This window comes from Vipera ursinii (assembly GCF_947247035.1).
Source record: "Vipera ursinii genome assembly, chromosome: 2".
Lineage (NCBI taxonomy): Eukaryota > Metazoa > Chordata > Lepidosauria > Squamata > Viperidae > Vipera > Vipera ursinii.
The window spans coordinates 122901338-122918578 of NC_139513.1; the positions used below are offsets into that span (position 1 = coordinate 122901338).

Consider the following 17241-nt stretch of genomic DNA (forward strand, 5'->3'; position numbering starts at 1 on the left):
GCCATATAAACTCCCCAATCCCTTGTTTTTTTCAGCATCCCCACACAATAGTTTCCTACACAAAGGTGATTCATTTGGCTGCATTTTGAGCAGGAAGTCCTGTTACCAGTGACATTAAAGGTCTTTTATTTGAAAATTCCTCCCATGGCCGCAGTTCCTAGTCTAATGTTGAACTCCAAATGCTTTGGAATTATTGTACCAGATGAGGTGAAAAGAAAAGACGATATGGAGTTCTTGTAAATCACCCTTCACTTGTAACTAAAAGAACAGAAATTGTTACCAGACCAGAAAACATTGCTGTGATTTGTATTTTGAAACCAAGTGGGTGTCTCTTTTTGCATTCTGCATTACTCAAATGTCAGCCAGACTCAGGTAAGTTCTGCCTGTATCTACATCTGGGAATAGGATTAAGAGCAGAATTTCACCGGCTGTATATGAGATTTGTTTGCCAGTATATCAAGATAATTATTCCTGGCTCAAGCAGGACATAGGCAAGAATAGCTCACTGCTGTAACAACTGAGTTATAGTATTTATTTTCCAAGAACTGAGAGGAAGCATTTACATGCCTGCACCAGCAGATAGTGGTTGTGGAAAACCAGTGTTCGTTCAGTCTCTTCCTGTTTGTGTTGCATTCATTCTTTGGAGGCTAGGTCAAGGGTTTGATTTTTAGAGATTGAGAGCACTTAAGTCACAGATATGGCAAGCCACCAGCACCTCTGAAAACCATGTTATTCTCAAGTAGTTACGGTGATGCTATTGCGTGATGCCAATGCTTCATGCTGGCTTCCATTCTCACCTCCATTTGAAATCATGCATATTTGTTTATTTCTGCTGAACTTCTTCCTTGTCATGTTGGTATGATAGCCCTGCAAAAAAGCCGTACTTCTGCCAATTAGTAAATAGCTGCCAGTGGCTGCTCTGGATGAATGTAATGTGTCCCACTGCCTTTACCATGCGTTTAGTTTCAGTCTTGTGTGTAGCAATGTCTTAGAAAAGTTCTAACTATGGTATTACTGCACTGTTGTTTTTCCCTTCTCTGTCCCTGTCTTTTCTTCCTGGCCATTTCAACAATGACTGTTCTGTCTGAAAACATTTTTTTTTCTGTCTCTCTTTTCTTCCTTCTTCTGTCTTCTACATGTTCTCTCTCTTTCTCTCTCTCACTCTCTCTCTATCCTTCCCCAACCCTCCTTTTCTCTCCCCCTTCCATTTTTCTCTCTTTGGTCTGGCCTATTCTTCTGCATGCTATTTGGCATTCCTCCCAGGAAAGACACTTGTTTGATACCATATCACTGCTGATCCAAGAGTCTCTGGAAGGAGAGTTGAAGCTGATGGACAACCTGTCAGGCTCTGTATGCCATCATTATGCCCTTCCAACTACTGACACTTACAACCCTGAGAAACAGGTTAATATTATGAATTTCCAAAAGGGTTTCTTATTTGATATAAAATAGACTTAGCTAAGAATGCCATTGGGTATGCATGCACCTGTAAGTTTCTCACATTAAATTCAGCATTGCTTATTTCCGAGTAAACCTTCTAAGGATTGCACTGTCAAATGAAGCTGTGGGCAAATGGATTTCTTCTTGTTGAAAATAGGCATTATTTTCAACCTAGTCTTATTAGTGTTCAATTAGAAGCCTTGCTGAATTCAGTAGGATTTAATTCCATTACTATGTATACAAGTATAATCATAACTAAATTCAAGCCAAGGATTTACTAAATGAAAAGCCATGCTAAAGATTTCTTTCTGCATGTCTTGGATCTTTTATTCCATGCAAAGTGCAAAAAAGCAAAGTGCCGTGCACAGTTTTTTATCTCCTTTTGCAGAGGGCAAAATAGTTTCTGCAAAACAATACACTAGGGGAAGGTGATATCATCTTACTTTGCAAGGGTAGATTCTTCAGTTTAATTGAAGTTATTTTTAAAAAAATGCATGTGCATATAGGACCAAATGAATTATCCATATGTTACTATCTTTAGAAAATGAACATCAGACAAAGCTATGGTATTTAAACTTAATAGGCAGATCCTTCTTCCTCCCCCACCCCCAAAAATTTTTAAAATGGAATTCTGCATACACTTCTGAAATCATGTTTTTTGTTCCCCTTTAAATTTTCCCTCCTATTTTCATGAACATGACAATTTAAAAGGGAAAACGTAGCACTGCCATACAGTGTCTTGAGGTCAGAATCCAATGAAAAGCAATTTCCTGTAAAATAAACTAGTATGGAATTGAACTGGACAGCTTCTCTATAACTGTAGAGATAAGGTGTTGATCTTTCAATTCATCTACATGAAACCTAAGCTGAAAGTTGTGGGCTGTGTTACATGTCAACAAATGAAGAACTGGCCTGCTTATAACTAGAAATCAAGATAAGTGGGGACAGCCAAGAAAATGTACAGATATTCTTGGCACTATATTCAGTACATTCATTGGGACAAAAGGGCTGAAGTAACTTGACATTTTAAATATTAAATTAATATTTAATTTCGGTATCAAAAAGAAGCTTCTTTTCTTTTTTTTCCTTTTAAATCCAATTCTGACTGAGCTAAAATAATCTAATTACAATAAAGCAATAACTTCATGTTAAAATACAGTGGAGCAAATACATCCAAAATACATAGAGGCTATGTATTCCTCTTAGGCCTATAGTACTGAGATTTTACAAAATTGCTGTAAGCTTTGTGTCAGAGTCCTTAACCAGCCCTGGTTCCACAAATGATAAATGATGGTCAACAAGGTAGCTGGCTAGGTAGGAACGTTCTGACCAGTGTTTATTGACGGCAAGTAACAGCAATTAACAGCAACTAAACAGCAAATAAAGTCAGCACTGCTTGAGTGACTTGCTCCCAGTGCCTTATATACAAGCAATCCCCTTAGCTCCACCCCCCATCCAACCAGCCAGCATCCGGAGTCCGTACCTAAAACCGGCATAGCTGGCCTCCGCCTCCCCCCTCCAGCGTTGTCTCCAGCAGTCCAAAATGCAGCCAGGAGCCTCAGCTGCTGGGAGGTCAGGCAAAGGGATTCCTCAGGCAAAGGGAAATTTCCCTCCCTTTCCCTTCCCTGAAATGGCAAGCCCACAGGGCTTGACACTTTATTTCTTCATTCAGCAAGCTTTGGAAGAGCCTTTGAAGCCATATATTCATTAGAATCTGATAATATTCAATGTCCTTGTCCGAAGTGCTCCATCTGTAACCTTTTCCCACTGTTTTTCCCCACTAACCCAGTTTCCTGATTAAAGTTTTTGAAACTGCAACATTTGCAACAGTTCTTTGGAAGCCGAGTTGTTCAGATAAACATATTATTTTAAAAAACATTTTTAATTTATATGCATTTGTATCTGTTATGTTATGTAAGACCACCAACAAAGTTTCTCTCGGGGTCAGGGACAGGCATATGATTCTTGAATTTCCTTTTTGATAGTCCTTAGAACTCTCCTTAATCACAAATGTTGAAAACAGATAGCACAGATTTCAATCATTTCCAATCATTTTGAGATCTAAAAAATGATTTAAAAATGATTTTAAAAAATGATCATTAAAAACATAGAATGATCACATTTAAATGCCAACCCTCTCACACCTTCCATGTGTGAGCCACCAGCTGAGAATATGTATTTATTTTATTCATATCACCACTCCTGTAAAGAGATTTAGTTTGCTTAATGAAACATCAGTCTGCCAGTAAGAGTTCCTAGTAGTTCTGGTGCCTTAGTAAATTAATTATAGTTTAATTGATCATTGAATTAAATTTGCAGATGGATAAGGATAAAACTTATTTTCCCTTAAATGGTCCATACAGATATCCTAAAAGGTATAATCACAGAAGAGTACTTCTTTCTAGGTGAGGAAAAAAAAGCTTTTTTATCAACTCCCAATTACTGAAATCAACTAATTTAAATGATTAAATTAAACACGAGTTAAGATTTCTTTTCTTCTCATTCAATCATGTCATTCTCAGAGACTGCTTGGACAAATCCCTGCAGTTTTCTTGGCAATGTTTTTCAAAAGTGATTCCTTCAGCTTCCTTCCAAGGGCTAGGAAAAAATGACTAGCCCAAGATCACCCAGCTGGCTTTGTGCCTAAGTCAGCAGTACAACTTACAGTCTCCAGGTTTCTAGCCTAGTGCCTTAATCCTACACCAAACTGGCTCTCTGAAGTTTTTACCAGATGCCTTTTCAAAGTTTGTCAGCCCACTAAATAGCAGAAAATTTGTCAGAGGCGAACAACCAGACCAACATGTGAAAGTTCAAATTAGCAACTTTATTATTTTATACCTATTTCACAGCAATCTTCCCAGCCCGACAGTTTGCTCCTGAGCCAGACTACATAAGGTTCAATGGCATTCAAGCAGGGTTAAAACTTGCCCTCTTGTGCCTACATAAAGATTCCAGACTAAATCCTCACTTGACTCCTCTCCCTGGCTTGACCACTCCCTCTCCAACAAAGTTATAAAATTTCTTGGTCAGGAGGATAAAACAAATTTATTATGATGCAGCAATTTACAACATGGTGGAGACTATATGATCTCAGCTCCATTTATCTATGCTAGTAGATTGGCCTTCACTTTAGAGAAAAGATATAATAGTTCAAGGGTGATTTTCTCCAAAATATACTTATCAAATCAACTTTCATTTTTATCAGCTGAAATAACAAGTACTAATATCAGTCTGGAAACTTCATTTCCAAGAATAATTTAAGACAGCAAGCCAAACAGACCAGAGAGGAAACATGTCAAGATGTTTATTGTAAAGCTACTGTCATGGTTCCCGATAGATGAGACCAACTAAAAAAACTTCAAGGCAAGGATTTCTTCCTTAAAGAACATTTTTATTTGGCTACAAAATAATGGCACGTACAAAGTTGAACCCATGACTAAATTCCCCTCCCCCTGGTTACAAAGTTGCAAAGTTGAAATTCCCACCCCAATTAGATGTCATAAATCACATTCACCAATTGCTATTAAATGCGGGCACTCCTCCCAGATCTCCAGCCTGCCAAAACATAATCAGCAATGACCTTGGTTCCCATACCTAAGAATTGTTATGGCTATTTTAAAACTACACTTCCCCTGCTCCTCCCTTTCTAAATATGTGGCAACCGAAAACAAAGTGAAAATGGCTTCAGTTCAATTCGTTGCAGCATTGACAGCTACATTAACGGAACCTTGCAAGTCCAAATGTACAACTCTCCCACCATTACTTTTTACTGCGTGATAAATTAGGCAAATCCTTTCTTCTTTTTCTGCCCTCTGTTCAACTGTAGCCCCCTCCCCCCCTTCTTTGTCTGCTTGTTCCCCAGGCAGCATCTCTTTCCCTGATCTCCCAAGGTCATTCCCATACACCATTATATTTAGTTACTTTCCATGGGACAGAGGAGAGTTGAGAGGAATTTTTCAAGATACCTGCTGTTCTATCCATTTCCAGAATGTTTGCCCTACGTGGAAAGTAAAGAATTATTATTTTAATTTTTATTGACGATAACATGAAAATCTGTCTTGTTCAAATTGAGATAGTATTTAGTTCTCAATCTCAGTTCCATTCACTACCAAATCAAAATTTATAGGAAATCCTTATACAGTAATTTTGAATTAACAATTCTAGTCTTAGACTCCAAATCCTCCTTACAGCAGTTATCATGGAATGAAACTCAGCAACTTTCTTACATATTTCAGGAAAATGGAAAATTAACAGGAAATAAACATGTTTTCCTGTTCAGTCAATTCAGCCAGCCAATTTACATCTGTATTAATATAGAGCCAAAATTAATACCTGGAACTGTACAAGACATGCAAAATGCATACTATGGATTTTTTCAAATAGGGATACAGACAGTCTTAGAGAAGAATGTTATTGTACCTGCAGTCCAGAATTGTGGATGACATAGCATAAAGTATAGCTTGTAAAAAAGCTATTGTGTACTGAACAGACAAAATATTAGTAAAGCAATTAACTAGCTTAAACAATCTCCTGCACAGACTATATTTATAATAGTATAGTGCTAGAATTCTATGCCTCTGTAGATTAGTTTCAAGTGCACAGAGCTTATTTTTTATGTCATTTTGCTCCATCTTTGTTAAATTAAAAAATGAAGTGAAAAGCCACTGTAATTTAAATCTATAACTATATTTTTCCAAGGAGAAATGAACTTGCCTATAAGAATTAAGGGTGCATAAGAATCCTCTATGCAATTTACTTTTAGCCAATGTTTTAGCTGACAAGTTCTCATATATGCCTCTATATCGGAAACCTAATTGCAATCTGGGAAAGCATTGGAATGCAGCAATGGATGTGAAACATCACTGTTATAAATTTAGCCTTGTACTGTTTCTAATGCTGTGTGTGCACCATAAAGCATCAAGCTTAGTACCTTTGCCTTAAAGGCTTTTACTGCTGCAGGGACAAAATTATTGCCTTTGCTGCTAGCAAATTGAGTTGGAAGGGGGCTATTTTGGCAAATGTGCATTTGGTTCTTCCACATTAAAGAGGATTTGGAAGATAACTTCTACATCTTTAAAATCCTTCACTTGCTCAATGGTGACATTATTAATCTTCCAATTATGCATATATCTGCTGCATGTAAAGATTACCGAGAGTCTTTAGTTTTGGTGTAATAGTTTTTTTAACATTACTTTGTTATAGTATATTGTTAATTGCAAACTCAACCTTAGGTCCAACTGGGATAAGGATAAAGTCACCGCATTGCCAGTTATATAGACACAGGCTAGTTCACCAATAGTGGAAGATATTACTCATTTTTGGTTCAACTTGAGCAATAGATTCCTTCTTGAAAACTAGGGTTTGCTTGATTCCTTCTTGAAATCAAGAGTTGGATATGCAGTTTGGAGGGGTACATCTGACTTGCATATAAGTATTTTCGTATAGTGTAATAATTACAATAGAAGATTATTTAATGCAATACATTGAGATGTCTGGCCAATTTATTTGAAATAATCTGTCTTGAAACATTAATTTTTTTCAAACAATTATTGGGAGGCATTTTTTTAAAATCAATGGAAATAAATTTTAAGAGATATAAGATACAGAGAGAGCCAGTATGGTCTAGTAATTAAGGCACCAGGCTGGAAACCGGGAGACAGTGAGTTGTAGTCTTTCCATAGCCGTGAAAGCCAGCTGGGTGACCTTGGGTCAGTCACTCAGTCTCAGCCCAACTCACTTCACAGAGTTGTTGTTGTGGGGAAAATAGAAGGAGGAAGGCATATTAGAAGCGTTCACCACCTTGAAAGGTGGGATATAAATAATGAACAAGTAAATTTAAGACATAGGTTTATTGGATATGCACTAAATAGTTGAACATATTCACTCAGCCCTTCAAGATAGATCATGGCATATATACTCCACAAGAAATACTGGAGCACTTTATTAATATAGGGTATACATTAGTAACAATCTTGAAAGCCTAACGGCATTTCCCTTCCCTCCCTCTTATGCTAAAGAGAGTCGAGGCAGAGTCACTTCAAGTTTCTTTCTAAACCTTTCTTTTTTTCCTAGGTTAGTTCATGTTTCTCTGACTCCTACATTCCTTCTCCAAGGTCATTTCTGTGGTTCTGTATGTGTCCTGCCTTTAACCATGCTGTTGGTGTGATTAAAGGCCTGTGTAATCTATCTCCCCTTGATCTTGAGACTTGGAATGGAGAGTTCATCTTTATTTTTGCTTGGTTGTTTTTTTTTAAAAAAATTGCCTATTTCCTGGCAAAAAAGGGATTGGGAAAAAAATACTCTTCATAGGTGCTCAGTGTATGAATTCCAGTTTTGAGTATAAATTTCACCTATCTGTTGTCTATAAAATTAAAGAATCATTGAAATCATAATTGCTAAGTTATTTTAGCTCTCCTATCTGATGTTTATCTTTTTGCAACATAAAATTAAAAAAAAGATTACATTGAACCCTTGATAGTTAAATATAAAGGCTGGATCCGGTGTGTTGTGCTAAGAGTTTTTCTGCTGCATTATACAATGGTTCTGCTTGAGCCTGGGACAGTAAAGTTTTCAGAAGATTGGGATAAGGCAGGGGTTGGCAACTCCTTCAGATTTCAGATACTTGATCTTGTGTGATACCAGGTGCTTCTTCTCCACCAAAGAACAAGCCAAAATTTCATGAGATTGCTAATTTGAAGAGTTGTGCAACTTTTAAATTCAAATTGCTTTAACGTTGCTTCAAAATCATTTTAATTGGGGCAAGTTGCACAATTTGAGGAATAACATTTATGAAGGTACCCAAGGACTCTGTGTTGCCAAATACTTTGATAAAGCCCAGGGATCCTTCTGTTCAAAAAATTAGGGGATCATAGCCTTTTTATATGCAATTGGATTTAATTATATACAGTAGTTCTTTGGTCCTCAGTTTGCTAAATTCTTTAAAGCAAAAAAAAAAAGCAACCCCTGAAAACATCAGAGACAGTGACTACTAGAAAGAGAGTGCTGCCCTAGTGTTTTGAAATTCGGAGCTATAGAATTATATTTCTGAAAATATGTATCATTTGAATGTAATTAGGATAGTTTTTAAATGTTCTGGAGATGCTAGCACTTTGATCCCTCAAAGACAGTATTATCGGTGCAGTTTGTGGTTTCCATTTTGCTTATTTGTAACCCTGGTTAAATTAATTGGAAAAAAAGGGAAGAAGACCTCCCCCAAAAAAAGTTTACTTGCTTTTTTTCTGATGATCTTAGCTACACAATAATGTGCATGACATAAATGCACTTAATAGCAGGGGAAGCACCTCATTGTTTAAAAGATAATGATTGTGGTAATAGCTTTCTTTTTTCTCAAAGACTTTATATGTGTCCTGGTTTCTTATGTTTGATCATCTCTCCCTTGTTTAGATCCCTCTAGCTGAGATGGAGGCTTTGTCTCTGACGTCAGATATTCTCTCTGAAAATTCCTGGTCCTTAGCTCTGACGGATGACTCTTTACCTGATGATAATAACACACTCTTACTTAATGCCCTGGAGAGCAATGTACATACACTGGTCACTGTATTTTATGATGTTTACAGGGTTCTAAATACTGTTGTCAAGAGGGTAATATCAGCTATGGCATTTTCAGATGAGCAGTTCTTAACCTTTTATTAGCATAAAGAAATCTGTCCCATTGGGATTAACCTCAATACTACCTTTGAAGTGTATTTGTACTCCTTGTTATGTGTATTAGCCACTAAGAAAATCAGATTCTCTTGAAAAGTATATCAAGCAACATCAAGGTGATTACAGTTATATGGAAAATGCCATGATATAAGGATCCCACTTTGAATCAAAACTGTTACAAACAGATGTCTAGGAAGTTTTCTCAACTTACGCTCTAAAATTTTAATCAAAAATGGCTTTTTAAAACATTGTGAAACATTTTTATCAGTATTTTGAGCCCTGCTTTAACCATCTCCTCCTGAAACATTAGATATTATTAGCTGCTTAATAGCAATCAAATGCTTTATTTCTGCTGTACAACAGACATAACTCCTTCCCAACATTAAGTGGATCCATTCTTAATTTGCTCTTGTTCACATATCTACCTTTAAGCTGTGTGTCGTGTTGATGAATTCTCTTATCATTCTAGTAGATTGCCATAACAGTTATTACTTGTGTGGGACACATCTCTTTTAAACCGTGACGGTATTTCCCATCATGCTTCATGGCATCATTTGCAAAAGACTTAGAAGGCTCCGGTGAAAGTTTTCGAATGGTGAATTTCCATTCAAAATGAGATACCAAATGAAGGGGAGCATTTTACCATCTATCAAGATAAATCATAAAGTAGGATTATAGCTCTGGCAAACTCTAAAGTCCCATAGATTACTTGTATCAAATCACAAGTCAATCCATTCACTTGACAAAAATATTAAGAGCTCTTACTTCAGACAAACCATAGAAGCTTGTAAACAAATTTAAATATTATTTAAGAATGCATACCTTCAGTATGAATAATTCAAATTGTTTTAATGTGAATTGCTTTTATATTATTACATAATATATAAAAAAACCTTTCAGCACTATTATACATTTGAGAAAAGCTATGTTTTTAAAATGTGGCTCTTTAATTTTAAAAATATTTTGGAAGAGTTCAATATGTTACAAAATTCATCATTTGTTTTGTTTTAATGCCAGTTTCAGATATATCACAAATATAAAATGAGTTTTATTTCTTCTTAGGGAACTATGGGTATAACTGCACCAACTGTGTTTCACAGTGTATTAAATTAGCAAATGTTATGTGTGGCTTATAATATTAGACTTAATCTGACACATTATCCCACTGTGTTTTCTTAGTATGATTTAGTCGTAAGAAATGAATTCTTCATAAAACTGCTACTAATTAAGATTGGTGCTTAAATACAACAATGGAAAACATTATTGCTTTTCATCTAAGCTATCAGGTCATTCTTACTCCAACAAGACCCAAGAGTTTATTGTAATTATTATTAACAGTTTATTTATGTTGACTTATTTACTAATCTCCATGGATACTTTCACTCTTCTTGTTTCAGACTGTACAGTATCCAATTATTTTACAGTTCTATAATTTGGCAAAGTTAAATATCTAAGAACACATGTGTGCATTCATATTCTTTTGAAAAATCAGTAAATTTCTAAAAGATAGGGTTGGATCCCAGACTATATGATATCATATCTCATTGAAATTATTGGGTCTTGAGTTAGTAATGAGTAGTAAGTCTATTCTGAAGTATCCTTTTTAAAAATATATATATTCTACAGTACATCCCAAACTGAATGACAACCCACAACTATTCCATCTATCCTATCTTAACAGATTTTAACATTTCTATTTCTGCTAAGAGAAATGAAACCATGGGAAAAAGTAGGAATGATTTTGAAGGCAAAGTGATGAAAGCCTTATTTGGAAGTAGTAACCTGTATCTGCTCAGGCTGACAGTATTGTTAGAAGAGCAAATGTATGCAGCAAAGCAAAGATAATAAAAGTTTTTTTAAAAATACTATATGTAGACAACAGAAGGAGCAGCTGGTATAGATTTATCCAAACCATAATGAATGTCAATTTTATCTTGTCCCATGAATTTCCACAAATTGCACATACATTCATTGAAGCTGTCTGGGTATAGCCCAGTATTTGCCATAAAATGAAATATATCACTGCAGTAGGGAGGGGAAAATAATTGATATAGTGATTCCACTGATTTTAATTGAATTAGGATATCATCTAATTTAAGAGATAAAAAAGACTTGATAGTAGTGTACAATGCATTTAACTGTATTTATCTGAATCATTAGCTATAGATAATTCTAATATCTAAATCCTGAATTGAAAACAAGAGTTAAATTCATTCTATGTATTAGGAAAATTTAAAACTATTGGCTAAATCTACTGCATAAAAGGTACTCTATTTATATTTTGTTTCACTGTGAATTAGATTAGAAAATCTAACATCATATTTCAGCTGGAATGAGACCAGAGACTTTTGTAACAGTACATTTTTATTATTTAGATTTTTTTCCTTTTAAAATATTTTCCTTATTGTTGAAAATACATTATCAATGTTCCTTTGTAATTCTGCTTGTAAATGCAGGCTTATTTTTAGCAATACAAAATAAAGGTCACAAACAGAATATACTTTCCATAGATAAACGTAGCTCCCTGTTTGTTAAAAAAAATAGCTAGAATTATGAGCTGATTCCTGCAAAAGCTTCCTGTGAGAGGAAGAGATTGAAATGATTTGTATTACTCATTTAAAAGACTAAAGTTTTGCAAAGCGTGCAACTGTTAACCAAGCCTTGAGGCATGATGCTTGTTCAATTAATCCCGAAATAGTCATGGTTTATTGTTGTAATGTTGTTTCTCTGTTCCCCTGTATTGTATATTTTGTTTTTAATGTGGTTCATTCTATGTTGGTGCTTGAGTAATAGTAAAAATGTAGGATTATTGCTTCCTGGTCAACTCATGTGTGCAATTTCATTTGGTTATACTAGAAGTTGTACAGCCTAATAAATTGCATGCTCACCACATCTCATGTCTGTTGCAGTGGTTGTCACCACAGTTCCAATACACACATGCTTTTTCCACTTCTGTGACATTCTCTTTCTCTTTTTTTCTTTTTTTAGACTGATATTCCTTCCATTAATGATGACCCCCTGATTCTCTCATCAAATCAGGATCTGCTGAGAGTAGGGAAGACTTCTGTGGGCCGCACCCATTCTCTGCCAAATGACAGCTATATGTTTCAGACTCCAGATACCGGCCCCTTTGATACTTCCTCAGGAGAAAAAAACTCATCTCATCAAAAATCTCAGTCAGGTACAAAGCATATTGCCTCAAAAAAAAACACCTTTTAAACATACAAATGTGGTTTCCCAGGGAGAGCTTTATGGAAGTGTTAGTTTGTTTGCTTTTTTTAGCCTTGGATATAATTTGCAAGGTGTGTGGAAAAGTCTAGTGCTGAGACTGAAATTCCAGATCAGAAACTGACAGATAACTCCCTTTGTCGAATTGAATGGGCCTTCCGCATAAATCCATACAAATCCCAACTGACTTGAAATGGAAATGGATGATGAGGACAAGAAGCAAGCTGGGCTGGCAGGAATGCTCAATTTCTTGTTGGTTCTCTGCTAAAAGCTCTTCTACCAAGTTTTATATGAAATAGCATGGCAATTATTTAGACCAGGGAAGAGTGACAGACCACCTGCCTCACGTTGTTTTACCACTCCAGATTGGCCCACCTGAAACAGCTTTTTCCATGAATCATACACCCATGTAACGTAGAGCAAGGCCCTTATTTTTGAAAAGAACCTGGACTTTTCTAGGAATGGCTCCTTGCTCAAATCTTTTGATGGTTAAACTTGTCCTTCACTGCTGTACACACTCATCAAGTTATTTCATGTCATCACTTGTTTTCTCAATTGTGAAATATCTTAGGTATACTTTTTTTTTAAGATGTGAAAATTGAAACTCAAACTTGCTAGATTAATTTACAATGGATGCTAGGACAAACTAAGGCTCTCTTGTGACACCCCTCTTCCTAACACAATGAAAAGCTGTGAATCTTGCTGTGGCACTGCTGAAAATTCTGCCTGACCAAACACAGAGTGGTGGAATAGGTGGGGAAGAAGAATATACAGTACAATGAGATTGCATCTCCAACAATATTACAGGATGAGAATAGGGAGTGATGCAGTAGTGTTTATTTTGTGTGGCAGCCCTTTATTAGCCACTCCAACTTGTTTCAGACTGAGTACTGCTCTCCCTTAGCTGTAATGTGAAGTGATAGGACAACATCTGTACAGTATTCATTTTTCTAAAGAGTTGAAATTGCACAATCACTGGTCTCTGCAATGAAAAGCAATCTTATTAAAGTCCCCGGAAGAAGAACCAAGGCTTCCTTAACAAGAATCCTAAGAGGGCGGGCTGAGACTAGTTTATTTCCTAAATCTCTCTCTCTCTCTCAGAAAGCCTGTTTCAGGATCAAGGAGAATTTATTGTCAAGTGTCTTCACCCAGCACTTGAGAATACTGTTCAGAAAGATACAATATGTGAAGAGGTTAGTGGAAAGATATTAAAATTTGCATATTAATTGCTGTTTAGCAGCAGGAATGAAAACGCAGAAACTATAGCTATTAAGCCAAGCAAGGGTACCTTGACACTTTAGCTTAGCATAAAATAATGTAAAATCACATGCAGTATTCAACATAGCATAACTTAAGAGTTTATAAAATTATCCATGTCTAGAATGTCAAAATCAAGGAATCAACCTTGATTTCAGGACAGCACAACAAAATCTAAACAAACAAAAAAAACCACTAGAGTCTAATGCAGTATCAACCTAGCTGGTAATACAACAGAAAACTGAAGTTTTATAATGAAGATGAACTACCATGTAGACATAGCATATACTTTTTAAAAAATACTAGAGTGTCCATAATTTATATTTGCATATGAATATAAATAACATTTGTAAACCAGCTATGAATCTCAGTTCCCTAGGCAGTGTAAAAAATTTCTTGGCAATACAGGATAAAATAAAAAAGTAGTAACGTATTTCATATAACAATAAAAATCATAATAAATGCAGCAGCTAAAGTCCCAGTAGAAGCTACATCAAAACAATATTCTGTTTTCCCAAAATGCTTGGGACATGGTACCCCAAACTTTAAACTGGTGTCCTCAAATTCCTGGAAAAATAAAAATGTCCAAGGATTAATGTGAAGACTCCCCCAAAAAAGAGATCATATGCCTTTTAATTGCTTCCAAAACAGAATAGGTCTTTTTCTTTCAGCATTCACAAAAAATGAGTTGCCATCCTTGAAATACAGTGGGAGATGGGTTTCTTCTAGAACAGTGGCTCCCAACCTTTTCCATACCCCACACCCCTAGAATGCTTCTGATATATACTTGCACCCCTTACAAAAGTTTGAAATAATGGCAACGAATTATGCATATACACTATGATTTTGAAAATCCAAGTTTTCGCACCCCCTGGAATATTGTCTCGCACCCCCGGGGTGTGCGAGTACCCCTACTTGGGAACCCCTGTTCTAGAAGAAAGTGCTTTAAATATCTTCCAGTATTTTAAAAGCAAGTCAGAGCTTACATAAGGTGTTTATTTGTTTTCCAAGGCAGACCATTTTGTTTATGTCACTAAATATTTGTAAAGAAGGTGGAATAACACTGGTTGCAGGAACAAGTAGCCATAAAAACTGAAATAATTTACTTCCCGTCCCATCCATTGCTAGATTATACACAAAAGGATAAGACCTGCCTAATCTCAAAATGATATTACTGTGGGGTTGCAAATTTGGAACGTCCATTCCCAGGAGATCCCTGCCTGATGCTCAGTCTGCCCATCTCCTCTTAGCATGGGATGTTTTCTACTATTATTTGGCTCATTTTTCCAAGCAGAAGGTGCACCTCTAAACAAAGCCCTGAGTCTATGTTTGACTTGATCTGTGAAGCCACGTTCATTCCTTAAGAATGTCTGTGGGAACTTCTTAGACTAGAGTCTACAATCTCTATTGTGCATCCTTCTCAGCCCAAATTCCAGAAAGCCAACTTCAGAGTCAAGAAGGTCTCTGGAAAGTAATAGAAATGGTGCCAGGGAAACTTTGCATGTTCTTAAAGTCCTTCATATCTGGGTCATCATCACAAGTACTTCTTGTGGCAGAGAAAACATCTCAGGAGACTTGAGTGAGACAATAATAATAATAATAATAATAATAATAATAATAATAATAATAATAATAATAATAATAATAATAATAATAATAATAATAATAATAAGAAGAAGAAGAAGAAGAAGAAGAAGAAGAAGAAGAAGAAGAAGAAGAAGAAGAAGAAGAAGAAGAAGAAGAAGAAGTTGGAAGGGACCTTGGAGGTCATCTAGTCCAACCCCCTGCTCAGGCAGGAAACCCTATACCATTTCAGACAAGTGGCTGGCCAGTCTCTTCTTAAAAACTTCCAGTGTTGGAGCATTCACCACTTCTGGAGGCAGGTTGTTCCACTGGTTAATTGTTCTGTCAGGAAGTTTCTCCTTAGTTCTAGGTTGCTTCTCTCCTTGACTAGTTTCCATCCGTTGCTTCTTGTCCTGCTTTCAGGTGCTTTGGAGAATAGCTTGACTCCCTCTTCTTTGTGGCAGCCCCTGAGATATTGGAACACTGCTATTATGTCACCCCTCATCCTTCTCTTCATTAAACTACACATACCCAATTCCAGCAACCGTTCCCTATATGTTTTAGCCTCCAGTCCCCCAATCATCTTTGTTGCTCTTCTCTGTACTCTTTCTAGAGTCTCGACATCTTTTTTACATCGTGGTGACCAAAACTGGATGCAGTATTCCAGGTGTGGCCTTACCAAGGCATTGTAAAGTGGTATTGGTACTTCACGTGATTTTGATTCTATTCCTCTGTTAATGCAGCCTAGCACTGTGTTGGCTTTTTTGGCAGCTGCAGCACACTGCTGGCTCATATTTAAGTGATTGTCCACTAGGACTCCGAGATCCCTCTCACAGTTACTACTATCGAGCAAGGTACCACCTATACTATACCTGTGCATTTGATTTTTCCTGCCTAAATGCAGAACCTTATTTTTTTCACAATTGAATTTCATTTTGTTAGATAGTGCCCAGTGTTCGAGTCTGTCCAGATCCTCCTGTATCTTAAGCCTATCTTCTGGAGTATTGGCTATTTCTACCATCTGCAAATTGTATCTGTGTGTTCCTTCAGACTGCCTGGATGCCTGGCAAGGTTTTTCAGAATTGGTTTGCCCTTGCCTTCTTCTTTTTAGGGCTGGCAGAGAGAGACTAGCCCAAGGTCATCCATCTGGCTTTATGCCTAAGACCAAACTAGGAGTCACGGTCTCCTAGTTTGTAGCCTGGTGCCTTAACCACTACATTAAGCTGGCTCTCTAAGACTAGTCTGTATGAAAAGAATGGTGAGGATGGGCACACATGTTCATCCATGCATATGGACCAAAGAGGGAGCATTCAATTTTGGGAATCCATGCCTGCAATAAAAACCAAATAATACAGTTCAGATGTGATTGACCACTGAGAACAGGCAGACCAAAGGAAAGGGCTTTCAGAATAAAAATGAGATAGATTGTTCACCTGGAATCAAATCTATATAGTGTAAAATGGGGAGGGGGGGAATTAGTGAATGTAGGCTTCTAACTAGACTGTTCAGTCTTTGTGAATATTTTTCTGCAAACTTTTTTCTCTCTGTTTATAAAGGCAATTGCAAGCCTTTGGCCAAAAAGAAAACAGATATATATGTTTCATAACCCAGAAATGAATTAGGGGCTTTTTGAGTTCTTCCTCAAGTAGGAAATCAAAGCATATGAATCAGAAATCAGGCTATTTCATGATCACAAATGATAATTTTTTCTTCATTTTAACTGTTTGTAGTACCTTTACACATCTGCAAGATGCAAAAACTTTAGTTCCATTCAAGGTATAGATCTGCAGTTTGCAGAACATTCAAGAAATTAAGAAATGAAAAAAGAAACTGGCTGAAAGTTATGTGGGAGAGGATTACACTTCTTTGTCATTTGTTAGCCTAATACAGGATAGTGTATTAGTCTAAAAAATGAAGAGATGGGGAACCCCCAACCCGCGCGAGTTGTGATGGGGGTTTCCCGATACTCCCATGTAACACCTCTACTCCGCGAGCTGCATTGGCTCCCGGTTGCCCTCCGGGTGAGATTCAAGGTGCTGGTGATGACCTATAAAGCCCTAAATGGCTTGGGTCCGGGATATCTGAGGG

The 17241-nt window shown here is 36.6% G+C and overlaps 1 protein-coding gene across 1 annotated transcript in view; it reads left to right on the forward strand.

The window, feature by feature from the left end:
- CACNA1G (calcium voltage-gated channel subunit alpha1 G) overlaps positions 1 to 17241 on the forward strand; it is a gene marked incomplete at its 5' end in the record, with an annotated part of 425627 nt that overhangs the window by 399959 nt on the left and 8427 nt on the right. Inside the window, 3 exons of the mRNA XM_083353918.1 lie at positions 1264 to 1404; positions 8845 to 8979; positions 12094 to 12286. Of these exons, the coding sequence (XP_083210044.1) occupies positions 1264 to 1404; positions 8845 to 8979; positions 12094 to 12286 (469 nt within the window). The remainder of the gene's footprint in view (positions 1 to 1263; positions 1405 to 8844; positions 8980 to 12093; positions 12287 to 17241) is intronic.